This window comes from Somniosus microcephalus, chromosome 1 (genome assembly GCF_052327205.1).
Source record: "Somniosus microcephalus isolate GS21.2 chromosome 1, FLI_Smic_1.0, whole genome shotgun sequence".
In the NCBI taxonomy this organism is placed as follows: Eukaryota; Metazoa; Chordata; class Chondrichthyes; order Squaliformes; family Somniosidae; genus Somniosus; species Somniosus microcephalus.
Window position 1 is genome coordinate 9474364 of NC_140987.1, and position 26405 is coordinate 9500768.

General features: G+C 52.8%; 1 protein-coding gene across 1 annotated transcript in view; it reads left to right on the forward strand.

Annotated features, from left to right (window-relative positions):
• The window catches only part of LOC147123917 (complement component C7-like), a 97200-nt gene extending 70811 nt beyond the window's left edge, over positions 1 to 26389 (forward strand). The window contains exons 10-15 of the mRNA XM_086002614.1: positions 6074 to 6248; positions 8389 to 8476; positions 9110 to 9245; positions 22952 to 23140; positions 24405 to 24501; positions 26171 to 26389. Coding sequence (XP_085858740.1) covers positions 6074 to 6248; positions 8389 to 8476; positions 9110 to 9245; positions 22952 to 23140; positions 24405 to 24501; positions 26171 to 26381 — 896 coding nt within the window. The 3' untranslated portion in view covers positions 26382 to 26389. The remainder of the gene's footprint in view (positions 1 to 6073; positions 6249 to 8388; positions 8477 to 9109; positions 9246 to 22951; positions 23141 to 24404; positions 24502 to 26170) is intronic.
• The last annotated feature ends 16 nt before the right edge of the window (positions 26390 to 26405 follow it).

The following is a 26405-nucleotide window of genomic DNA, read 5'->3' on the forward strand; positions in this document are numbered from 1 at the left end:
AATTGAGCGTGATGCTTTGGTGGTAGCACTGGAAATCCAGGCCCAAGATCACACTCGCACATAGATTCTTCATGATTAGTACTTTAAAATTATCGTATACAGTTCCGTTAACAGACAATTGTACCGTGCAGTAACCCATAATGGTCGATGTCTGGGTTTTATCAGCCATAGAGATGGTACCCCGAGTAGGGAACACCTTTAGGGAGAGCTGTTGTGCCAGTTCAGGGTGGATAAAACTCTCCGTGCTTCCACTGTCAATTAAACATTTAACCCCGCACCCGTTTACCTCGATGTCCACCATTGATTTGGATAGCGGGTGCGGCCTGGTCTGGTCCACTGTGACCGATGCCACTGTAGGGCCCTGATCGAGACAAGATGGCGTCCACGCTGTCTGCTCACAAGATGGTGGACCCCACGAGGTCGGGCAAGATGGCGTCCAAGATGGCCGCTCCCACGGCGCACACGCGGCGGTGGCGGGTTTTCCGGCGGGATTCCCTCTGCACACCTTCCCGAAGTGCCCCTTCTTACCGCACTTAAAGCAGGTGGTGCCTTTCGCCGGGCACAGGTTTCTGGTGTGCTTCGGCTGCCCGCAGAAGTAGCAGTTGGGTCCCCGACGCGTCGTGGCTGTCGTAGGGCTTCTGGGGGGAGAGCGGGGCCCCGACGGTGTCGGGCTGCCGGGCGGGGAAGATGCCTTCCAAGATGGCGGCGCCCTTGGTGCACACGTGGCGGCGTGGACGGTGCGGGCTGAAGAGTAGGCATCCGAGTTTCTCTGGGCCACATCCAGGGATCGCGCTGTGTCCGCAGCCTGTTTCAGGTCCAATCCCGTTTTTTCCAGCAGTCTCTGCCGGATGTAAGTGGAGCTGAGGCCTGTGATAAAGGCATTGCGAACAAGCTCGTCAGTGTACACTGCGGCTTTTACATCTTGGCACTTGCAGTCTTTGCCAAGCGTTTTCAGGGTGCCTAGGAACTCCTCCACCGATTCCCCGGGTCGCTGTGCGCGAGTAGCGAGCAGATGCCTAGCATACACCTCATTCGTAGGCTGCTGGTAATGCGCCTTTAAGATGTCGCAGGCGGCCGGGTACGTGTCAGCGTCTTGGATGAGGGGGTAAACCCGGTGGCTTACCCAATTCCGCAGAATTCCGAGTTTCATACTCGCAGCGTCCGTAGCGTCTTTGACGGCTGCGGAATTGTCCAGGAAGAATTCCATACACATAAACCAGTGTCCGAAGCATGCCGATGCGTCCGAAGCATGCTGGTCCAAATCCAAACGTTCGGGTTTCAAGAGTTGATCCATTGTGTTGAAAATTAAGTCAATAAAATTGATGTGCCTCAATAAATCCGAGACTCGATGTTCGCGAAACAAAACAAGGCTTCTATTGACTTAGAAGGTAACACACAGAGGAGAGGTATCTTCCATCCAGAGGTCTGCCGTACTGGATGTGATGCAGGCTGGGCCAGCTTACATAGGGGCCAGGTATGGGCGGAGCCCTACACACAGTACAATACAATGGTGAGGAAACGGAACTGAGGTAAGGGAAATGAAACTGAAACCAACCACAGTCACAGGCAGAGAATACCAATGAGTGATGAATGGAATATTTCATCACAGGAGGTCTAGTTGTGTCCTTCACTAGTTCCTGTTAAAGAATGTCCTGAGCAAGCTGGGCCCATGCCCGAGTATTTATACTCTCCCTGGACAGTGCCACCAGCAGGCCGCCCAGTATCATTTCATAAGTAATTTTCACATGAATGACACGATTCATGTCCCAGCCTGTTCATCCTTGCCTGACAGGTATAACCTCGCATTTCTGGTATTGTCCTTGTACATTGTTTCTGCAACCTCTCCTTCCACTTCAATCAGCCAGGGGCACCCGCAGGTCAGGAACAGCACCGGTGCAATGCTGAGTGTTAACAATTTCTCAGAACTCACACCTGTCGGCAGTCTGATCACTCGGTTCAAAAAGCACCTGGGAACATGGGAACAGGAGGAGGCCATTCAGCCCCTCGGTCCTGTTGCGCCATTCAGTTACATCATGGGTGCTCTGTACCCCAACTCCATCTACCCACCTTGGTTCTAGGTCCCTGATAGCCTTACCCAACAAAAGTCTATCGATCTCAAGCCTTGAAAGCTCCAATTGACCTCCAGTATCCGCCACCTTTTGGGGGAGAATGTTTCAGATTTCCACCACCCTTTCTGTGGAAAAGTGCTTCCTGATTTAATCCCTGAATGGCCAAACTCTAATTTTAATCAGCAGGGATTAAATGTCAAAAGGTATGACTGTACAAACCAAAGGGAGATGGGAATAGAACAAGGAAAGAAACAAAAGATGAGTCTAGAGGAGGTGTAACTGGGAATGGCAGAAACGTCATCTTCTAGAGCCATCTTTTGTTTCTTTACTTGTCCCATTACCACCTCTCGCCTCGCACCATCATCCCTTTTGTCATTTAATCTGTCCGGCCTTCCACCCTATCACAGACCTTCCCTTTCATTCTTTCCTCCCCTCCCGCCTTTCCCTGTCCCTGCACTTGTTTAAATCCTGTTACATCTCTAACTTCTTCCAGTTCTGACGAAGGGTCGTCGACCTGAAACTTTAATTCTGTTTCTCTCTCCACGGATGCTGCCTGACCTGCTGGGTACTTCCAGCATTTTCTGTTTTTATTTCAGATTTCCGGCATCCGCAGTATTTTGCTTTCGTAGAGTGTACTTGGGCTGTGGGAGGAGATTGAATGGGTGGTTAGAGTCTATGATAGGGGAGAGTGTACATGGGCTGTGGGAGGAGATTAAATGGATGGGTAGAGTCTGTGATAGGGGAGAGTGTACATGGGCTGTGGGAGGAGATTAAATGGGTGGGTAGAGTCTGTGATAGGGGAGAGTGTACATGGGCTGTGGGAGGAGATTAAATGGGTGGGTAGAGTCCGTGATAGGGGAGTGCGTACATGGGCTGTGGGAGGAGATTAAATGGGTGGGTAGAGTCCATGATAGGGGAGAGTGTACATGGGCTGTGGGAGGAGATTAAATGTGTGGGTAGAGTCCATGATAGGGGAGTGCGTACATGGGCTGTGGGAGGAGATTAAATGGGTGGGTAGAGTCTATGACAGGGGAGAGTGTACATGGGCTGTGGGAGCAGATTCAGTGGGTGGGTAGAGTCCATGATAGGGGAGAGTGTACATGGGCTGTGGGAGGAGATTAAATGGGTGGGTAGAGTCCATGATAGGGGAGAGTGTACATGGGCTGTGGGAGGAGATTAAATGGGTGGGTAGAGTCCATGATAGGGGAGAGTGTACATGGGCTGTGGGAGGAGATTAAATGGGTGGGTAGAGTCCATGATAGGGGAGTGCGTACATGGGCTGTGGGAGGAGATTAAATGGGTGGGTAGAGTCCATGATAGGGGAGAGTGTACATGGGCTGTGGGAGGAGATTAAATGGGTGGGTAGAGTCCATGATAGGGGAGTGCGTACATGGGCTGTGGGAGGAGATTGAATGGGTGGGTAGAATCCATGATAGGGGAGAGTGTACATGGGCTGTGGGAGGAGATTAAATGGGTGGGTAGAGTCCATGATAGGGGAGTGCGTACATGGGCTGTGGGAGGAGATTAAATGGGTGGGTAGAGTCCATGATAGGGGAGAGTGTACATGGGCTGTGGGAGGAGATTAAATGGGTGGGTAGAGTCTGTGATGGGGGAGAGTGTACATGGGCTGTGGGAAGAGATTAAATGGGTGGGTAGAGTCGATGATAGGGGAGAGTGTACAAGGGCTGTGGGAGGAGATTAAATGGGTGGGTAGAGTCCATGATAGGGGAGAGTGTACAAGGGCTGTGGGAGGAGATTAAATGGGTGGGTAGAGTCCATGATAGGGGAGAGTGTACATGGGCTGTGGGAGGAGATTAAATGGGTGGTTAGAGTCCATGATAGGGGAGAGTGTACATGGGCTGTGGGAGGAGATTAAATGGGTGGGTAGAGTCGATGATAGGGGAGAGTGTACAAGGGCTGTGGGAGGAGATTAAATGGGTGGTTAGAGTCCATGATAGGGGAGACTGTACATGGGCTGTGGGAGGAGATTAAATGGGTGGGTAGAGTCCATGATAGGGGAGAGTGTACATGGGCTGTGGGAGGAGATTAAATGGGTGGGTACAGTCGATGATAGGGGAGAGTGTACAAGGGCTGTGGGAGGAGATTAAATGGGTGGGTAGAGTCCATGATAGGGGAGAGTGTACATGGGCTGTGGGAGGAGATTAAAAGGATGGGTAGAGTCCATGATAGGGGAGAGTGTACAAGGGCTGTGGGAGGAGATTAAATGGATGGGTAGAGTCCATGATAGGGGAGAGTGTACATGGGCTGTGGGAGGAGATTAAATGGGTGGTTAGAGTCCATGATAGGGGAGAGTGTACATGGGCTGTGGGAGGAGATTAAATGGATGGGTAGAGTCCATGATAGGGGAGAGTGTACATGGGCTGTGGGAGGAGATTAAATGGGTGGGTAGAGTCCATGATAGGGGAGTGCGTACATGGGCTGTGGGAGGAGATTAAATGGGTGGGTAGAGTCTGTGATGGGGGAGAGTGTACATGGGCTGTGGGAGGAGATTAAATGTGTGGGAAGAGTCTGTGATAGGGGAGAGTGTACATGGGCTGTGGGTGGAGATTAAATGGGTGGGTAGAGTCCGTGTTAGGGGAGCGTGTACATGGGCTGTGGGAGGAGATTAAATGGGTGGGTAGAGTTCATGACAGGGGAGAGTGTACATGGGTTGTGGGAGGAGATTAAATGTGTGGGTAGAGTCCATGATAGGGGAGAGTGAATATGGGGTGTGGGAGGAGATTAAATGGGTGGGTAGAGTTCATGATAGGGGAGAGTGTACATGGGCTGGGGGTTGAGATTGAATGGGTGGGTAGAGTCCATGATAGGGGAGAGTGTACTTGGGCTGTGGGAGGAGATTAAATGGGTGGGTAGAGTCTATGATAGGGGAGAGTGTACATGGGCTGTGGGAGGAGATTAAATGGGTGGGTAGAGTCTGTGATAGGGGAGAGTGTACATGGGCTGTGGGAGGAGATTAAATGGGTGGGTAGAGGCCATGATAGGGGAGAGTGTACATGGGCTGTGGGAGGAGATTGAATGGGTGGGTAGAGTCCATGACAGGGGAGAGTGTACATGGGCTGTGGGAGGAGATTAAATGGGTGGGTAGAGTCCATGATAGGGGAGAGTGTACTTGGGCTGTGGGAGGAAATTGAATGGGTGGGTAGAGTCCGTGATAGGGGAGAGTGTACATGGGCTGTGGGAGGAGATTAAATGGGTGGGTAGAGTCCGTGATAGGGGAAAGTGTACATGGGCTGTGGGAGGAGATTAAATGGGTGGGTAGAGTCCATGATAGGGGAACGTGTACTTCGGCTGTGGGAGGAGATTAAATGGGTGGGTAGAGTCTGTGATAGGGGAGAGTGTACATGGGCTGTGGGAGGAGATTAAATGGGTGTGTAGAGTCCATGATAGGGGAGAGTGCACATGGGCTGTGGGAGTAGATTGAATGGGTGGGTAGAGTCTGTGATAGGGGAGAGTGTACATGGACTGTGGGAGGAGATTAAATGGGTGGGTAGAATCCGTGATAGTGGAGAGTGTACATGGGCTGTGGGAGGAGATTGAATGGGTGGGTAGAATCTGTGATAGGGGAGAGTGTCCATGGGCTGTGGGAGGAGATTGAATGGGTGGGTAGAGTCTGTGATAGGGGAGAGTTTACATGGGCTGTGGGAGGAGATTAAATGTGTGGGTAGGGTCCATGATAGGGGAGAGTGTACATGGGCTGTGGGAGGAGATTAAATGGGTGGGTAGAGTCCATGATAGGGGAGAGTGTACATGGGCTGTGGGAGGAGATTAAATGGGTGGGTAGAGTCCATGATAGGGGAGAGTGTACATGGGCTGTGGGAGGAGATTAAATGGGTGGGTAGATCTGTGATAGGGGAGAGTGTACGTGGGGTGTGGGAGGAGATTAAATGGGTGGGTAGAGTCTGTGATAGGAGAGAGTGTACATGGGCTGTGGGAGGAGATTCAATGGGTCCTTTCTCATGTATGAATGAGTGTATCTGTTGCAGGAAGTGGTATTGATGGGAGCTGGAGTTGTTGGACGGCGTGGGGCGGTTGTGGAAATGACAGAAGAAGCCGATCGCGAAGATGTGACAATCCTACTCCAAGCAGAGGAGGGAGGAACTGCATCGGAGATAGTTCACATTCAGAAAAGTGTGAAGATGGAGAAATGGAGTATTTACGGTAAGCTCCCGTGTGAGCTTCAGCTCGTCCCTTGCGTGTGGGACAGAGGCTTTCAGATTTATTCATTGGACGTGGGCGTCGCTGGCAAGGCCAGCTTTTATTGCCCATCCATAATTGTCCTTGAGAAGGTGGTGGGGACCCCTGATACAACTGAGTGTCTTGCTGGGCCATCTCAGAGGATCGTTAACAGTCAACCACATTGCTGTGGGTCTGGAGTCACATATTGGCAGGTTTCCTTCCCTAAAGGACATTAGTTTTCATGACAATCCAATAGTTATATGGTCACTATTACATACACTAGCTTTTTATTCCAGATTTATTTAATTGAATTTAAATTCCCCAGCTGCCGTGGTGGGATTGTGACCTCATGTCTCTGGATCATTAGTCCAGGCCTCTGGATTACTAGTCCAGTGACATACCGTACCCTGCCTCACAACGCTAGCCAGTTATTCAAGAAGCACTCTTAGGATCGCTGCAGCAGATAGTGAGGGGCTCAGCTCTGGGCCTGGGTCCCTCATTCAGGAGTCCCGCCAAGTGGTAGCCTCGCCCTGCCCCTCCGGAGAAGAACAAGTGATGCTCATTATTTACACAGAGCCCTGTATTTTGATTTCTGCAACCTTCTAATCCTTGCTGTCTCGCACTCTGGACCAAGTGAGGTAGAACGGACGGGACGTGATTCCCAGCTCAGCCAATGTGCCCCAGGGGACTGCGGTTCGGGCGTTACTATGGGGAACGAGCTGGATACACTGTGTCTCTGGAAAACAGCAATCAGCCTTGAAGCTGGTCGTGGCTCAGTGGGTAGCACTCTCGCCTCTGAGGCAGAAGCTCATGGGTTTATAGTTCCACTCCAGGCCGACACTCCCAGTGCAGTACTGAGGGAGTGCTGCACTGTCGGAGTTGCCGTCTTTTGGGTGAGACATTAAACCGAGGGCCCATCACCCCACTCAGGTGGATGTAAAAGATCCCACAGCACTATTTTGAAGAAGAGCTGGGTCGAGTGTACATGGGCTGTGGGAGGAGATTAAATGGGTGGGTAGAGTCCGTGATAGGGGAGAGTGTCCATGGGCTGTGGGAGGAGATTAAATGGGTGGAGAGAGTCCGTGATAGGGGAGAGTGTACATGGACTGTGGGAGGAGATTAAATGGGTGGGTAGAGTCCGTGATAGGAGAGAGTGTACATGGACTGTGGGAGGAGATTAAATGGGTGGGTAGAGTCCGTGATAGGGGAGAGTGTACATGGGCTGTGGGAGGAGATTAAATGGGTGGAGAGAGTCCGTGATAGGGGAGAGTGTACATGGGCTCTGGGAGGAGATTAAATGGGTGGGTAGAGTCCGTGATAGGGGAGAGTGTCCATGGGCTGTGGGAGGAGATTAAATGGGCGGGTGGAGTCCATGATAGGGGAGAGTGTACATGGGCTGTGGGGGGAGATTAAATGGGTGGGTAGAGTCCGTGATAGGGGAGAGTGTACATGGGCTGTGGGAGGAGATTAAATGGGTGGGTAGAGTCCGTGATAGGGGAGAGTGTACATGGGCTGTGGGAGGAGATTAAATGGGTGGAGAGAGTCCGTGATAGGGGAGAGTGTACATGGGCTGTGGGAGGAGATTAAATGGGTGGGTAGAGTCCATGATAGGGGAAAGTGTACATGGGCTGTGGGAGGAGATTAAATGGGTGGGTAGAGCCTATGATAGGGGAAAGTGTACATGGGCTGTGGGAGGAGATTAAATGGGTGGGTAGAGTCCGTGATAGGGGAGAGTGTACATGGGCTGTGGGAGGAGATTAAATGGGTGGGTAGAGTCGATGATAGGGGAGAGTGTACATGGGCTGTGGGAGGAGATTAAATGGGTGGGTAGAGTCGATGATAGGGGAGAGTGTACATGGGCTGTGGGAGGAGATTAAATGGGTGGGTAGAGTCCATGATAGGGGAGAGTGTACATGGGCTGTGGGAGGAGATTAAATGTGTGGGTAGGGTCCGTGATAGGGGAGAGTGTTCATGGGCTGTGGGAGGAGATTAAATGGGTGGGTAGAGTCCGTGATAGGGGAGAGTGTACATGGGCTGTGGGAGGAGATTAAATGGATGGGTAGAGTTCATGCTAGGGGAGAGCACAGTGAAGGATTAATTCTTGCTTCTCTCTTTCTTCCAGCCTGCTTGAACCTCATTGCTTTGAAAGGCAGATTAATCCAGTCAGGAGCTGCCCAGCTCCCCCTCAACTGGCAAATGGACTTGTCCAGGTACGTAATCAAATCCCATGTACACTCTCCCCTATCGCGGACTCTACCCACCCATTTAATCTCCTCCCACAGCCCATGTACACTCTCCCCTATCATGGACTCTACCCACACATTTAATCTCCTCCCACAGCCCATGTACACTCTCCCCTATCATGGACTCTAGCCACCCATTTAATCTCTGGGTTGCTTTCTCATGTCCTGGCCTTTCTGCAAAACTTGTCCAAATGTCTAATGTTTCTTTTGAGCCTGACGGGGAGCGATGGCCGAGCATTGTACCCGCTGAGGGTCTCGCAGTCAGCGTGTTGCTACCTTAGCCAACCTCCACACACGCACATTCCAACAAGGGTCAGTAGCTTGAGCGCTGGACCATGGATCTTGGCCATTTTGCCCTCTGTGACCCCTGGAAGCAGAGCTCGGTTATAGAACCTGGTGTTCCTGGTCCACCTGAGCGACCTCCCCAGTGGGTGTTGAGCTGATCACCAGGGTATCTCTCATTCTCTCCGTGAATATTTGAAGGAAGTTGCTGATTCTGATGCTTGCTTTTCACCAGGCCACTCCTGAGCAGCCCCCACCGGCTCTGCCCATCCACCGCATCGTATTAATGTTGGACGATTCTTGCGTTAATTTCTGCAGGATCTGAGAGCGGTGTATGCCGTCGGTAGCCAGGCCGTGTACGAGTGTCACGCGGGTTACTTCATCTCTGGAGGTGATGGGACGGTGAGATGTGGAGAGGACTTACAGTGGGAAGCGAGCAACCTTCAGTGTCTGAGTGAGTGCTGGGAGCTGACTCCTCGGGGGTACGGGTCACCTCAGGGAGAATGGCCATCATTTTGACTCTGTTTGATGGTGTAAATCGGGTGATAACAGATCACCAGCCCGTTTTACATCTCTCCTGGGGGGAAAAATTGAGTCGCGCCCCCTTTGGGGCGCTAACTTCGCCGGGGCGCTACTTTCAGCGCCCCCAAAAAATTGGTGCCCCCGCGGCTGAAATTTATTGGTAGCACCCCGAGAGGGAAGCGGGGCGCTACTGGAAACACACCCCCTCCCTCTTGGGGTGCTGCGAGGGAATATCGCGGTGCTACGTGCGGCATGTCGCGCCGCAGTATTGCAGGCCTTCCTCATCTTCTTAAAGGGGGGGGGCCTAGTGCAGCGCGACCCGGGGCCCAGCTGGGCCCCCGGGGATCGGGAGTGCCGGCAGAAGAGCCCGGCGCTCAAGAGAAGTGCCGGTCTCACGGAGCGCAGCCGGCACTCCGTGGGGGGGGGGGCGAGTCAGGAGGCCGGGGACGGCAACGGGGGCAGGTGCTGGCAGGAGGCCAGCAACAAAAATGGCCGCCCGGCACCTCCCCTTTAATTAGCGCCACGCCGGCCGCAGGTGGGCCCCCCTAACCTCGCCGGACATAGCGTCCGCCGGTATGTCAGGGGGCGCCACTGAAGATCGTGGCCGGGGTGCGAGCGGGGCGCTGCGCACGCTGATGACATCACCGCCGGCGGCGCAGCAGCGTGGGGCACTAACGGTTACCGCCCCCGCTAACCTCCCGCTGAATTTCGCGGGAGGCGTTGGCGGCACTGTGCCCGGGCGCTAGTTGCTTTGCGACCCGTTAGTGCCCTCTTACAGCACTAATGGGAGGCGCAAAGCAGCCGAATTTTCCGCTCCTGATTTTTATTGCCATTGGATTGTCCTCCTGGAATCGAGCAGGTCAGCCTCGGAGAATAAAGGAAAAGTTGTGAAGAGGACACAGAGTCTGCAAAGGGATATAGACAGGCTAAGTGAGTGAGCAAACATTTGGCAGATGGAGCATAATGTGTGAAAATGTGAGGTTATAGACTACTTTGGTAGGAAAAATATAAAAGCAAATTATTATTTAAATGGCGCGAGACTACAGAACGTGGCGATACAGAGGGATCTGGGGGTCCTCGTACATGAAACACAAAATGTTAGCATGCAGGTACAGCAAGTAATTAGGAAGGCAAATGGAATGTTGGCCTTTATTGCAAAGGGGTTGGAGTATAAAAGTAGGGAAGTCCTGCTACAACTGTACGGGGCGCTGGTGAGACCACACCTGGAGTACTGCGTACAGTTTTAGAAGAATGAGAGGGGATCTTATTGAAACATAGCGGGCTTGACAGAGTGGATGCTGAGAGGATGTTTCCCCTCGTGGGGGAATCTAGAACGCGGGGGCAAATTTCAGCATAAGGGGGCACCCATTTAAAACGGAGATGAGGAGGAATTTCTTCTCTCAGAGGGTCGTAAATCTGTGGAATTCTCCGTCCCAGAGAGCTGTGGAGGCTGGGTCATTGAGTATATTTAAGGTGGAGATAGACAGACTTTTTGAACGATAAGCGAGTCGAGGGTTATGGGGAGTGTTGGATCCGTGATTCAGAGGATATGCTGTTATTAAATAATCACACGATGCTGTACATTAACAATAAACAGGTCTTTACTGGAGGAGGGTAATCTCAAGGCTGGGGGTACAGAGGCATGCGCAAAGCTTATATACCGGTGTGGTCACTGCCGGTACTACAGTATACAGGAGCTGTAAAAGTAGTTCTGACTTAAAGGCACATACACTACAATTCCTCCCCTTTTAGATTAGTAGTACCCCTAATATTCAAATAACAATTAACATTTCAACATGTACATTAAACAACAAAAGTCCATTTATAGATTCAGTCTTTGGGGTGGCTTCCTGACCCTTTCGGGATAGCGCCTTTCCGAAGGTTCTTGTTCTTGGTGCAGAGGCGATTCTGACCCCTTTTCATCGGGTAGTTCATCGGGTTCCACTGCTACTGGGTCTGAAGTAAATGCTACCGGTATGTCGGGTTCATCCCCAGGTACTCGAGACATGGGGTTGACGCGTTCCTGTGACGCTAAGATCTGATCGACGTGGCGTCTCACAATGTTCTCCCCGACATCCACTGTATACATTAATGGCCCCTGCCTTGTACATATCATTCCGGGTTGCCATTTCTCTGTTCGATAGTCACGGGCCAAGACTGGTTGCCCTACATTGAAGCTCTTTGTCGGCTTCTCATTGATGTGCTGGAATTGTTTGTCCTCAACATTCCTTCGCACATTTGGTCTGAGCAAGTCCAGACGAGATCTCAACCTTCGGTTAAAGAACATCATGGCCGGGGTCTGGTTGGTAACTGCATGTGCCGCGTTTCGGTAGGCTAATAAGAAATTGTCCCTCTTATGCTGTAGTGGAATTTCATCGTCGCACATGGCCTTTATCGCCTTCTTAAAGCTTTGTACGAACCTCTCAGCCAATCCATTTGTGGCTGGATGATACGGGGCAGATGTGTAATGCCTTACCCCATTCCTTCTCATAAATTTTCGAAACTCTTCGGACACAAACTGTGGTCCATTATCAGAGCAAATCTGCTCTGGCAAGCCGTTCCTAGCAAATATGGTCCGTAGGACTGCAATCGTTTTCTCTGTAGTGGTTGAGGATATTTTTATCACCTCAGGCCATTTCGAGTGAGCATCCACTGCTATTAAGAACATTGAGTCCATGAATGGACCAGCGAAATCAATATGCACCCGTTGCCATGGAGAGGAGGGCCACTCCCATGGGTGTAGAGGGGCATGTGGTGGTGCATTTTGGACCTTCTGGTATCCTAAGCAGCTCTTAGTTAGGTCTTCGATTTGTTGATCGATTCCCGGCCACATAAGCCCTAGCAAGGCTTTTCATTTTCAGTCCCCCCAGATGACCTTCATGTAGGTCATTTAGCACTCTCTCCCTTAACTCGGGTGGAATCACCACTCTGGATCCACACATCACTGTCCCCTGGCATACTGACAGCTGTTCTCTTCTGGATGAGAATGCTGGCAACAGTGAGTCGCCATGTGTTGGCCATCCCCTCACCGTCAATTCATATACCCTCGACAGCGTCGGATCATTGCGGGTCTCCTTCTCTATATCCGCGTTTGTTACTGGCAATCGTTCAATTATTGACGAATAAAATATCTCGATAGGGTCCACTGCTGGTGCTTCCTCCACAGTAGGCAGTGGCAGGCACGATAGCCCATCAGCGTTCCCATGCTGTTTCGTGCCTTTATATTCTATTTCATATTGATTCGCCCCTACAAACAGGGACCATCTTTGTAACCGCTGTGCAGTCATCACTGGAACGCCCTTCTTAGGATTAAAGATGGAGACAAGTGGTTGGTGGTCAGTCAGCAAGCTGAACTTCTGCCCATGCCGATAGTGGTTGAATTTTTTTACTCCCCATACTAGGCTGAGGGCCTCCCTGTCAATCTGGGCGTAGTTGCGCTTGGCTGAGGTTAGTGACCGAGACGCAAAGGCCACTGGCCTCTCCAACCCGTCTGGGAATTTGTGCGACAGCACCGCTCCAATACCATAGGGTGATGCATCACATGCCAAACGAATTGGTAGTGCTGGGTTGAAATGGGCCAACACCTCTTTTGATGTGATCAATTCTTTACACTTCTGGAAAGCTCGTCTACGTTCGTCATCCCACTTCCATGGTACCCCTGTTTGCAGTAGGGTGTTCAGTGTGTGTAATACCATAGACAAATTTGGTAAGAACTTGTGGTAGTAGTTTACCAGCCCGAGGAACGACCTCAGTTTGACACATTTTCCGGTGCTGGAGCCTTGACTACTGCCTCAATCTTGTCAGGGGACTTATGTAACCCCTCTTCATCGATGACGTGGCCACAATACGAGATCTGTTTCTGGAAAAACTCGCACTTGTGGCGATTAGCTCGTAGCCCATACTCCTTTAATCTGGTGAGCACCTTCTCCAAGTTGGCGAGGTGATCACCGTCATTTTCACCCGTGACCAAGATGTCGTCCAAATAACACTGGGTCCCTGGAATCCCCTGCAGGACCTGATCCCTCGCCCTTTGCCAGATAGCCGGAGCCGAGGCTACTCCAAACACCAGCCGGTTGTATTTATAGAGACCTTTATGAGTGTTGATCGTAAGGTATCGTTTCGAAGCTTCTTCTACCTCCATTTGCAAGTGCGCCTGGGCTAGATCAACTTTTGTGAAGCGTTTACCTCCAGATAGCGAGGCGAAAATATCCTCAATTCGTGGAAGCGGATATTGTACCGTGTGAAGGAGTGGGTTCACTGTCACCTTATAATCCCCACAGATGCGGACCTTCTTTGTTTCCCCAGGCGTATTACTCAACGACCTCTTCATTACAGGAACGATGGGAGTAGCCCACTCGCTCCAGTCTACTTTGGACAGTACTCCTGAACGTTCCAACCCTTCCAGCTCTGCTTCAACAGCTGGTCTGATCGCATAAGGCACTGGTCTGGCCTTCAGAAACTTTGGGCTTGCATTTTCCTCTATTTTAATCGTTGCTGTTATTCCTTTTAGTGTTCCTAGTCCCTCCTGGAACACTTCTTTTGCGTCAGTTAGCATTTTTTGACAGTCGTCCAGGTGTGACGTCGTCATCCTTTTTGGCCTCAACCTTCAGTGCCTGTATGGAATGCCAATCTAATGGTATCTTCCGGATCCATTCACCTAGCAGTGGTGGTCCTCCATCTGGCAATACATATATATCCATTTTAGTTATTTCCTGGCCTTTATATGTCACTTTCACCCTTGTTTTTCCTTTGGGGTAGACTTTTTGCCCCGTATACGTCTTCAAGACAATCTCTGTAGCTTTCAAGGGTATGTGTGAAAATAGCCGCTTGTAGTCTCTTTGATTTATGACTGTTAGAGCTGACCCTGTGTCCAATTCCATTTTCACTTGGACTCCGTCTATCTTGAGTGTAACCCAGATAGTCTGGTGATCCTCCATTTCGGTTACCTTATGTAGTTTCAGACAACCCAGCTCCTTGCTTCCGGAGTCTGTGTCACTTTTCTGTTCGTCTGAACCACTGTCCATCACCTGGTGTACCTTTTTGTACTTCTCCTGTGGAGATTTCTTACTGTTGGTTTTCTTCCCAGGCCTGCAGACTCTTGCTATGTGTCCTGCTTTCCTACACTGTCTGCACACTTGGTCCTTGAACCAACAATCTTTCTGGTCATGTGTTGTTCTGCCGCAGCGATAGCACTTCCCTGTTCCATAGGACATTTCATTGGTGCCATATTCTTGCGGTCTCCGTTGTATCTCTGCAGCGCCCCTTGCGGCTGCTTCGTGTGATACTGCCATACTGAAAGCTTTGTCCAGCGTAAGATCCTTTTCTGACAGAAGCCGTTTCTGGGTTCCTTCACTTTGTAGCCCACACACAAACTTGCCCCTTAACGTATCTGCTAGTCCCGCTCCAAACTGGCAGTGTTTCAATAGCTTGCGCAGTTCCGTTAGGTACTCAGCATTGCTTTCGTCTTTGTGTTGGTTCCTTTCATGGAACTTAAATCGTTCTGCCATCAGCAGCGGTGTGGGGTTTAAGTGGTCCTGTAGAATTTCTACTATGCTTTCAAAATTCTTGTTTACCACTTCTCAATTCCTCCAGTAAAAGGCGAAGAGTTACGAAGGTGACTAAAGGTTAGCAAACAGAGAGGGTGGCGGGACCTTGAGGGTGGAGAGGCTGCAGGTGTTACGCGGTGGGCGGTTTAACGTTTGCTGGTTGTTGACTGTGAGTGGGGGGAGGGGTCCACCGTATGCTAGGGTTACGCTTTGGAGGTGGGATTGGAAGTCCAGCCCTAGTAGGATGGCAGCGCAGAGATGGGGGAGGACGAGGAGTTTAAAGTTTTTATACTCCGTGCCCTTAACCGACAGGGTCACGACACAGTAGCCGCTGATGTCCGTGGCGTGGGACCTCGATGCCATCGAGATTCGGCTGCGCGTTGGTAGGACAGAGAGGGAGTAGTGGCTCACCGTGTCTGGGTGGATGAAGCTCTCCGTGCTTCCGCTGTCGAACAGGCAGGTCGTGGCGTGGCCGTTCACTTTGATGTCCATCATTGACTTGGACAGATGGTGCGGGCGGGCTTGGTCCAGGGTGACGGAAGCTAGTGTGTAGCTGAGCGAGTCGTTGTCATCTGCGGGCGAGGCGGTCGGGCGTGGTGAGTAAAATGGCGTCTCCCACGAGGTAGGGCCCCATGAGGCACTATTGGGGTCGGTTGCCTTAATCAAAGATGGCCGCCCCATGACTCATGTGTGGGGATGCTGGCCTCAGTTGCCCTAAACAAAGATGGCCGCCCCCATGACTCATGTGTGGGGATGCTGGCCTCAGTTGCCCTAAACGAAGATGGCCGCCCCCATAGTTCGCATGCGGCACTGCTGGCCTCTGAGGATCCGCTCCTGCAGGCCTTGGAGAAGTGGCCTTTCTTCAGGCAGGTTTTACATATGGAGTTCTTGGCTGGGCAGCGCGACCTCGGGTGCTTCTCCTGGCCACAAAAAAAACAGCCGGCGGCCCGATCGCGGATGCCCGATGTCGGGGCCGGTGCCGGGGGTGGCGGGGCCGGTCGGGTCCGGGACGCCGACGCAGAGGTAGGTCCCGGGGGCGGCGCTGGGAAGGGTGCTGTGGTAGGGGTCGGGCCCGAGTCCCAGGGTCGCGAGCAGTACCTGGTGAATGCTTCCTGATCTTGGTGGGCCACTTCCAGGGAGATAGCGAGGGCTTCAGCTTTTTCCATGCTGAGGTCTTTAGCTTCCAGCAGTCTTTGCCGTGAGTACTCGGACCGTAGGCCTTTCAGGAATGCGTCGCGGATATTATCTTCAGTATTTTCGGCTGCCGACACCGATTTAAAGTCACAGTTCCTGGCGAGTGCATATAGCGCCTGTGAGAATTCGGCTACTGATTCTCCTGGCTGTTGCGGCCGTGATCTTAGGAGGTGCCTAGCGTACATGTAGTTTACCGGGGTCCGGTACTTCTGTTTCAGCAGGTTGATGGCGGTCTCGTAGGTAGTCATGTCCTCGATGAGAGTGTATACTTTCGGGCTCAGTTGTGCCTGCAGGACACTTAGTTTGGATGCCTGAGGGACGCTGGATTCTCTCAGGTATGATTCGAAGCAGATAGTGACGTTATCTAGGTAGGGGAATGTAGCCTGCAGTTCGTTCTGGTCAACCATCTGGTCCATCTCCCTTTGGAAGACCGAGACCCCATTAGTGACACCGAAGGGGACCCTAAGGAAGTGGTATAGGCGCCCATTCGCCTCGAAGGCGGTATACTGGCGGTCCTCAGGGTGGATAGGGAGTTGGTGGTAGGCCGACTTCAGGTCGATGGTCGAGAATACTTTATACTGTGCAATCTGATTGACCATGTCAGATATGCGGGGGAGGGGGTATGCGTCCAGCTGGGTATATCTGTTTATGGTCTGGCTGTAGTCGATGACCAGGCGGTTTTTATCGCCGGTCTTTATGACTACGACCTGGGCACGCCAGGGGCTGCTGCTCCCCTCGATAATGCGCATATACGCGCCCAGTGAACACAATTTACGCCCGACACCTCTTGGGATCCCGCAGGCAGCAACCGGGAGAATCGGTAGGGGCATTTGCACGGGCGCTACTGGCACTCTGCAGAGACTGCGATTGTAAAGCGGTAACGGCTGTGGAGCACGCGCAGGGACTCGCCTGTGATGCCTTCGTCAGGGGCCTCCAGTCAGACCACACCCGGCAGAGACTGCTAGAAAGCAAGGAACCCGACCTGAAGACGGCCATTGCCCTTGCGCTCTCGTTAGAGGAGGCCCACCGAAACCTCGAGGCATACCCCCGTAACGGCGCCGAGACATGGCAATCGAAACCGTGGGACACGGGACCGCCGCCCCCGGCACCAACCGCTGCAGCGACCCAACCGAGACAGCAGCCTCCGGTAAGAACTGCTTCGATGCCCAGTAACCAGGCCCAAAAATGCTATTTCTGTGGCCAGTTAAAACATCCCAGAGCGCACTGCCCAGCTAAGACAGCTACCTGCTCGGGCTGCGGGAAGAAAGGCCATTACGCTAACGCCTGCAAGGGGAAGCCAGCCAGCAGCGCAGCGTGCGGGCCGTGGGAGCAGCCATCTTATCCGCCATTTTGTGTACCCCCGGCCGCATGGCATCCGCCGCCATCGTATCCAACGCACTCAACCGCCATTTCGTCACCGGAACCGACCACCGTCTCGGCGGATGACTATAGTGACTCACTAAGCCACATACTAGCCTCCGTGACGCTGGATCAAGGCCACCCTCACCATCTATCCAGCTCCATGATGGATATCGCGGTAAACGGCCGCGCCACCAGTTGCCTGATCGACAGCGGGAGCACAGAGAGTTTCGTCCACCCCGACACGGTACGTAGCCACTCCCTCACGATTCTGCCAACGCACCATCGCATTTCTATGGCGTCCAAGTCCCAGTCAATGGACATCAGCGGCTACTGTGTGGTGACCCTGTCAGTAGGGGGCACTGAATATCAAAAATTTAAACTGCTAGTCCTGCCCCGTCTTTGCGCTGCCGTCCTGCTAGGGTTGGATTTTCAGTGCCACCTTAAGAGTGTCACACTAGCATACGGTGGACCCCTCCCCCCACTCACAGTCTGCAACCAACAACTTTTAAATCGCCCGCTGCAAACCACCTGCAGCCTTTCCACATTAAAAGTCCCCCCCCCTCCCCTGTTCGCTAACCTCACCCGCGACTGTAAACCCATCGCTACCAAAAGCAGGCGGTACAGTGCCGGGGACAGAGCTTTTATCAGCTCTGAGGTGGAGCGGCTCTTGAAGGAGGGCATTATCGAAGGTAGCACTAGCCCCTGGCGAGCCCAGGTTGTAGTCGTTAAAACCACTGCAAAACGCCGCATGGTAATCGACTACAGCCAAACCATAAACCGGTACACCCAGCTGGACGCGTACCCCCTCCCTCGCATATCTGATATGGTCAATCAGATTGCGCAATACAAAGTATTCTCCACCATCGACCTTAAGTCAGCGTACCACCAGCTGCCCATCCGCCATGAGGACCGCCAGTATACTGCCTTCGAGGCAAACGGCCGCCTCTACCACTTCCTTAGGGTCCCCTTCGGCGTCACCAACGGGGTTTCGGTCTTCCAAAGGGAGATGGACCGAATGGTTGACCAGAACGCGCTGCGGGCAACCTTCCCCTATTTGGATAACGTCACCATCTGCGGCCACGACCAGCAGGACCACGACGTTAATCTAGCAAATTTCCTCCGTACGGCCCAACGGCTGAACCTAACGTACAATAAGGAAAAATGTATGTTTCACACCAAGCGCCTGGCCATCCTCGGCTGCGTGGTGGAGAACGGAGTCATCGGGCCCGACCCCGACAGAATGCGCCCCCTAATGGAGCTACCCCTTCCCCACTGCCAAAAAGCACTGAAGAGATGCCTGGGGTTTTTCTCCTACTACGCCCAGTGGGTGCCCCTCTATGCAGACAAAGCCAGGCCCCTCATCAAAGCCACCTCCTTCCCCCTGACACCAGAGGCGTGTGCAGCCTTCACTCTTATCAAGAACGATATCGCGAAGGCCGCAATGCACGCGGTGGATGAGTCCATCCCCTTCCAAGTGGAGAGCGATGCCTCCGACTTCGCCCTAGCCGCGACCCTTAACCAGGCGGGCAGACCCGTGGCCTTTTTCTCAAGGACCCTCCAGGGCCCCGAGACGAGACACTCCTCCGTCGAAAAGGAGGCCCAGGCTATTGTAGAAGCGGTGCGTCACTGGAGGCATTACCTGGCCGGGAAACGATTTACCCTGCTCACTGACCAGCGTTCAGTAGCTTTTATGTTTAATAATAAGCAGAGGGGTAAAATCAAGAACGACAAGATCTTGAGGTGGAGAATCGAACTCTCCACCTACAATTATGATATCTTGTATCGGCCAGGGAAACTCAATGAGCCCCCAGATGCCCTATCACGTGGTACATGCGCCAACGCGCAGAGTGATAGGCTGCAGTCCCTCCACAATGACCTCTGCCACCCGGGGGTCACCAGGTTTTTCCATTTTATCAAATCCCGTAACCTGCCCTACTCCATCGAGGAGGTCAGGACCATGACCAAGAGCTGCCAAATCTGCGCCGAGTGCAAACCGCACTTCTATAGGCCGGACAGAGCAAGCCTGATCAAGGCCACCCGCCCCTTCGAACGCCTGAGCGTCGATTTTAAAGGGCCCCTCCCCTCCGCTGACCGCAATGTGTACTTCCTCAACATAGTTGATGAGTACTCCCGTTTCCCCTTTGCCATCCCTTGCCCAGACATGACCAGTACCACGGTCATCAAGTGTCTGAATGACATCTTCGCTCTGTTCGGGTTCCCCAGCTATATACATAGCGACAGGGGCTCATCGTTCATGAGCGACGAACTTCGGCAGTACCTGCTAACAAGAGGTATCGCCACGAGCAGGACCACCAGTTACAACCCCCGGGGGAACGGCCAGGTGGAAAGGGAGAACGCGACGGTTTGGAAGGCAGTCCTCTTAGCACTAAAATCTAAGGGCCTTCCGACCTCCCGCTGGCAGGAGGTCCTCCCTGCAGCGCTTCACTCCATTCGGTCACTGCTTTGTACTGCCACTAATGCGACCCCTCATGAGAAAATGTTCGTTTTCCCCCGGAAGTCTACATCGGGTACCTCGCTACCGGCATGGTTGACTTCTCCTGGGCCCGTCCTACTGCGGAGGCACGTGAGGACGCATAAAACGGACCCCCTGGTCGAGCGGGTGCACCTCCTACACGCCAACCCCCAGTATGCCTGGGTGACATACCCAGACGGGCGGGAGGACACGGTCTCCATACGAGATCTCGCACCCTCGGGTACCCCTGAATTACCACCGTTATCCCCCTTACCACCGTTATCCCCCTTACCACTGTTATCCCCCACCACCCCTCCCAACCCAACCCCTGCAGACGGCATGCCAAAGCCCCAGGAATCTTCGCCAACCACCCAGACACCAGACCCGACGTCGGATGCTGCAACACCACCGCCGCCACCACGACGATCAGGACGTCAGACAAGGCCTCCTGATAGACTTAACTTGTAGTACCCTTCACCCCGCCGGACTTCACATTAAACAAGGGGTGAATGTGGTAAACCACTGTATTGTATATTGCCACCTCTGGGTGGCGCTGTGTATGGAGGCATGCCTCAGCTGACTCCACCCACCACTGTGTGGGTTTCGTTCAGACTTGTTCAGTCACTCACGAAGAAGCATGGTCTCTTCTTAGCTAATAAAAGCCTTATTCATCTCTTCTTTCGACTCATCATCTCTTCTTCGACTCATCACCTTTTATGAAGTAATTGATAAGCGTATCACTGGGGTTATTAGATTTCGCAGTAACCCATAAGTTTTTGCACCCATGGAATTTAACAGAACCAGTGCTTTATTAGCATCTGGCACTTCATTCGCCCTGCAGTACACCTCAATACATTCCACATATGTCGCCCAATCTTCAACTTCATTGTCGAACGTAGAGATACTGCCACTCTTCGGCATCCTTGGGTGTGAGTTAACTGTCAAAAATGGCGCCTCCCGCGCTTCCCCTTCTTCTCCGCTGGCACAAAATGGCGTCTCCCGCGCTTTCCTTCCTTCCTGCGCTCGCCCTTCTTCTCCGCTGCGGCTTCTATAAATGGCATCTCCCGCGCTCTTCCTTCTTCTCCGCGGCTCAATGGCGTCTCCCGCGCTCCCCTTTCTTCGCCCCGCGGACCCTGTTCAGCCCGTGAGCCCTGGCTGTGCTCTGCGCGTTCTTCTTTTTATATTTTTCGACGCCGCTCAGTCTAGAATCCGGCTGTTTCTTTACCCTCTGTCTTACCCCGTCGACGCTGCTCGGCTTCTCTCCACCGTCGGTCGGCTCCAGCCGCCGCTGCTTGGGAAGGGCCTGCGCTGGACCTGTCGTCGGTCTCTTGCTGCTCGTCGTGGCTGGGGAACCAAGCCCGGCTCTCCACAGCCTCCCCTGCGAAGTTCAATCTCTGCCTGACGGCTGGGCGGTTGCTCGTGGTCGACGCCCGTGTTCCTGGCCTCGACTATTTTTTTTTTTTCTTGCAGGTAGATTCGAATCGACACTTGTCGCCACTGTTGGATCTGTGATTCAGAGGATATGCTGTTATTCAATAATCACACAGATGCTGTACATTAACAATAAACAGGTCTTTACTGGAGGAGGGTAGTCCCAAGACTGGGGGTAGAGAGGCATGCTCAAAGCTTATATACCGGTGTGGTCACTGCCGGTACTACAGTATACAGGAGCTGTAAAAGTAGTTCTGACTTAAAGGCACAAACACTACAGGGAGTGGGCAGGGAAGTGGAGTCGAGGCCAAGATCAGATCAGCCATGATTTTATTGAATGGCGGAGCAGGCTCGAGGGGCCGAATGGCCGACTCCTGCTCCTGTTTCTTATGTTCTTGTAATCCACACTGACCTACACGAGCTTCCCATCCCTCCAAAACCTCAGATTTCCAATCCCTATTGTTGTCTTAAATTTCTCCACAATCTTGTCTTGTCCTTTCGACCAGCTGTCATTGTTGCTGCTGCCCCTGCCTCAGCTCATCCGCTGCTGAAACCCTCATCCTTGCCTTTGTTACCTCCAGACTTGACTATTCCAACGCACTCCTGGCTGGCCTCCCACATTCTACCCTACGTAAACTTGAGGTCATCCAAAACTCGGTTGCCCGTGTCCTCACTCGCACCAAGTCCCGTTCACCCATCACCCCTGTGCTCGCTGACCTACATTGGCTCCCAGTTAAGCAACGCCTCGATTTCAAAATTCTCGTCCTTGTTTTCAAATCCCTCCATGGCCTCGCCCCCTCCCTATCTCTGTAATTTCCTCCAGCCCCACAACCCCCCGAGATATCTGCGCTCCTCTAATTCTGCCCTCTTGAGCATCCCCGATTTTAATCGCTCGACCATTGGTGGCCGTGCCTTCTGTTGCCTGGGCCCTAAGCTCAGGAATTCCCTCCCTAAACCTCTCTGCCTCGCTACCTCTCTCTCCTCTTTTAAGAAGCTTGTTAAAACCGACCTCTTTCGCCGAGCTTTTGGTCACCTGCTCTAATATCTCCTTATGTGGCTCAGTGTCAGATTTTGTCTTTTTACGCTCCTGTGAAGCACCTTGGGACGGTTTACTATGTTAAAGGTGCTATATCAAGACAAGTTGTTGTTATAGTAGTAGAAAAAGGTCGAGGAGATCTTACAATGGGGTTTAAGATTATGCGGGGATTTGGAAAAATAAATCAAAAAACCTATTTCCACTGGTCGGTGAGGCAGTGATTTGGGGCCATAAATTTAACATCACCAAAGGACCGAAGGGGATGTTGCGGTGGGGAGAAATGGTCAGGACATGGAACGCCCGACTAGAAACAGTGTGGAGGGCAGAATCAGTAATATTTGAAAAAGAATTAAAAGGGGTATTAGGAAAGGAAAGGTAGGAAGTGGAGAGCTCTTTCAGAGAGCCAGCATAGGCACGATGGGCTGAATGGCCTCCCTCTGTGCTGTAAAAGATCCCTCTGTGCTGTAAAAGACTGTGGTTACACTCGGCACAATCCAACCTCCTTAGGTCTGATTGAGGAGCAAAATGTTAGCGGGAAAACTGGATTGAGAAAATAAATGGATTCACTAAATTAAAATCTTCGCATCTTGTTGTAGGGACGGTCTGTGCTCCCCCACAGTTACAGACAAGTGTTATTATTACTCCGGAACAGCCAAGCTATAGAATTGGAGAGAGGATCTCCCTGGCCTGCCCTACAAGCTTGACATTGGAAGGTCCATCTGAGGTCATGTGTGACTCCAGCCTGCAGTGGTCTCTGGATTTGAACACCATCAGATGTAACACGGGTGAGTCTCCAATTCTTCACATTTTTTCAAATTCGATCTTGGGATGTGGGCGTCGCTGGCAAGGCCTACATTTATTGCTCTTCCCTAATTGCCCCTGAGAAGGTGGTGGTGAGCCGCCTTCTTGAACCGCTGCAGTCCATGTGGTGAAGGTGCTCCCACAGTGCTGTTAGGGAGGGAGTTCCAGGATTTTGACCCAACGACGATGAAGGAACGGCCGATATATTTCCAAGTCAGGATGGTGTGTGACTTGGAGGGGAACTTGGAGGTGGTGGTGTTCCCATGCGCCTGCTGCCCTTGTCCTTCTAGGTGGAAGAGGTCGCGGGTTTGGGAGGTGCTGCCGAAGAAGCCTTGGCGAGTTGCTGCAGTGCATCTTGTAGATGGTACACACTGCAGCCACGGTACACCGGTGGTGGAGGGAGTGAATGTTTAAGGTGGTGGATGGGGTGCCAATCAAGCGGGGCTGCTTTGTCCTGGATGGTGTCGAGCTTCTTCATCTCTCTTCCACTACTCCCAAAAATGGAGTGCTGCCCGTCTCTGGCAGGAGAGAGGTGATTGCACCAGGAACACGGGCATCTAACATAATGCTCCGAGGAAAAGTTGGCTGATACTTTGCAAAAGGGTGGGTTGATGGGCTACGCAGTATCTGATGCCTCTGGAAGGGTTGGTTTGGGTAACGCCTTGGGTATAAGTCAGTGTGGTGATGCACCAAGGAGGTGTGATTGGCTTGGGTAATGCACTGGTAGGGGTTGGAGTGAGTACTGCATTTGGAAGGATTGGGGTGGGTGATACCGTGGGTAGAGGTCATCTGGGGCGATGGTCCAAGGAAGGGTTGCATTGGGTGACGTCCTTGCAGGGGTTGCGAATATACAAAATTTGAAGGGCAGGAATAGACCAGCTGGTCCATCAAGCCTGCACCACACCATGATGGCGGAACATCAAGACTAGACATTTCCTACCCTCCCACACCCCACACCCCATCTCCCACAGCCTTGCAATCTCCTGGGAGAGGCAAAAACCTAGGGCCAGTAAGGAACAATATACTCTGGAAAATTCCTCTCGGGGCCCCTCAGGCGATCGATTGGCAGTTGCAGTGTTACATTATGAAGGGTCGGAATTGGTGATGCGTTGGGTAGAGGTCAGCTGTGGGTGTGAGCGCCCAAAACACCATGACAGTGTGTAGACCATGTGGAATGGCCCCGGGGGCCCAGAGGTGACTGCTTGCTATTTGGATGTGTGGTTTCAACTTGGTTTTTATTTATTTCAGTGGCTGTGGCCACAGAAAAATCTGAGACACTGCAATGCGCTCCATGGCAGAAGATTAAGGACTCAAAGTGTGTCTGCAAAATGCCGTATGAATGCAGGTACAGTCTGCACCACCGGGCAGTAACATTCAGGGAGAGTAACCAGGGGAGATGGGGGAGGTCCCTCTCTCCCTTGATATCTCCCTCTGTCTCTCTCCCAACCTCTCTCACTCAATCTCCCTGCACCTCCCCTGATCTCTCTCTCTCTCTCTCCCCAATCTCCCCCCCACTCAATTCAATTCAATTCAATTCAAATGCTTTATTGGCATGAAAGTTTACAGAGAACCATATTGCCACTCTCTCTCTCCCTTCTCATCTCTCTCTCACTCTCTCTCTCTCCCTCCCGCGCTCTCTCTCCACCAGTCTCTCTCTCTCCCCCCGTCTCTCTCTCTCTCTCCCCAGTGTCTCTCACTCCCCGTCACTCTCGTTCTCTCCCCGTATCTCTCTCTCCCCAGTCTCTCTCTCTCGCTCTCTCTCTCACCCAGTCTCTCTCTCTATCTCCCCCCGCTCTCTCCCCAGTCTCTCTCTCTCCCCCACTCTCTCTCTCCCCAGTCTCTCTCTCTCTCCCCCAGTCTCTCTCTCCCCAGCCTCTCTCTCGCTCCCCCAGTCTCTCTCTCTCCCCCAGTCTCTCTTTGCCCACTCTCTCTCTCTTCCCCAGTCTCTCTCACTCTCTCCCCCAGTCTCTCTCTCTCCCCCGTCTCTCTCTCCCCGTCACTCTCTCTCCCCCAGTCTCTCTCTCTCCCCCGTCTCTCTCCCCGTCACTCTCTCTCCTCCAGTCTCTCTCTCTCCCCCGTCTCTCTCTCCCCGTCACTCTCTCTCCCCCAGTCTCTCTCTCTCCCCCGTCTCTCTCCCCGTCACTCTCTCTCCTCCAGTCTCTCTCTCTCCCCCGCGCTCTCTCCCCCGCACTCTCTCTCCCCCGTCTCCCACTCTCTCCCCCAGTCTCTCTCTCTCTCCCCCAGTCTCTCACTCTCTCTCCGCAGTCTCTCTCTCTCTCCCCCAGTCTCTCTCTCCCCCCAGTCTCTCTCCGTCCCCCAGTCTCTCTCTCCCCGTTCTCTCTCTCCCCAGTCTCTCTCTCTCCCCCCAGTCTCTCTCTCTCCCCAGTCTATCTCTCTCCCCCCACTCTCTCTCTCTCGCCAGTCTCTCTCTCTCCCTCTCTCCCCCAGTCTTTCTCTCTCCCCCAGTCTCTCTCCCCCCACTCTCTCTCTCTCTCCCCCAGTCTCTCTCCCAGTCTCTCTCTCTCCCTCTCTCTCCCCCAGTCTTTCTCTCTCCCCCAGTCTCTCTCTCTCTCCCCCAGTCTTTCTCTCTCCCCCAGTCTCTCTCTCTCCCCCAGTCTTTCTCTCTCCCCCAGTCTCTCTCTCTCCCCCAGTCTCTCTCTCTCCCCCCACTCTCTGTCTCTCTCTCCCCCCAGTCTCTCTCCCCCCAGTCCCTCTCTCTCTCCCCCCGCTCTTTCTCTCCCCCTGCGCTCTCTCTCTCTCTCCCCCCCAGTCTCTCTCTCTCCCCCTCCCGCTCTCTCTCTCCCCCGCTCTCTCTCCCCCGCGCTCTCTCCCCCAGTCTCTCTCTCTCCCCCCGTTCTCTCTCTCTCTCCCCCAGTCTCTCTCTCTCTCCCCCCGCTCTCTCTCTCTCTCCCCCAGTCTCTCTCTCTCTCCCCCCGCTCTCTCTCTCTCTCCCCCTCCCTCTCTCTCTCTCCCCTGGTTATTTGCTCTTCTCATGGATTGTTGTGTCTCCCCAGCTCCTCTCTGCCGGTCTGTGGGACGGATGTCAGGACGGGCAGGACCGTTCTGCTGACTTTGTGCAAACTCCTCGCTCTGGAATGTCTGGGCAAACGTTATGAATTAGTGGCTGAAGGCGGATGCCCCTCCTCCCCGCCTGCAGTCAGAGGGTGCGGATCGTGCTCGCTCTGGGAAAGATGTGACGGTACGAACACAATCATCCTTCATTGAAATATTCTCCCGATTCCCCCGCCA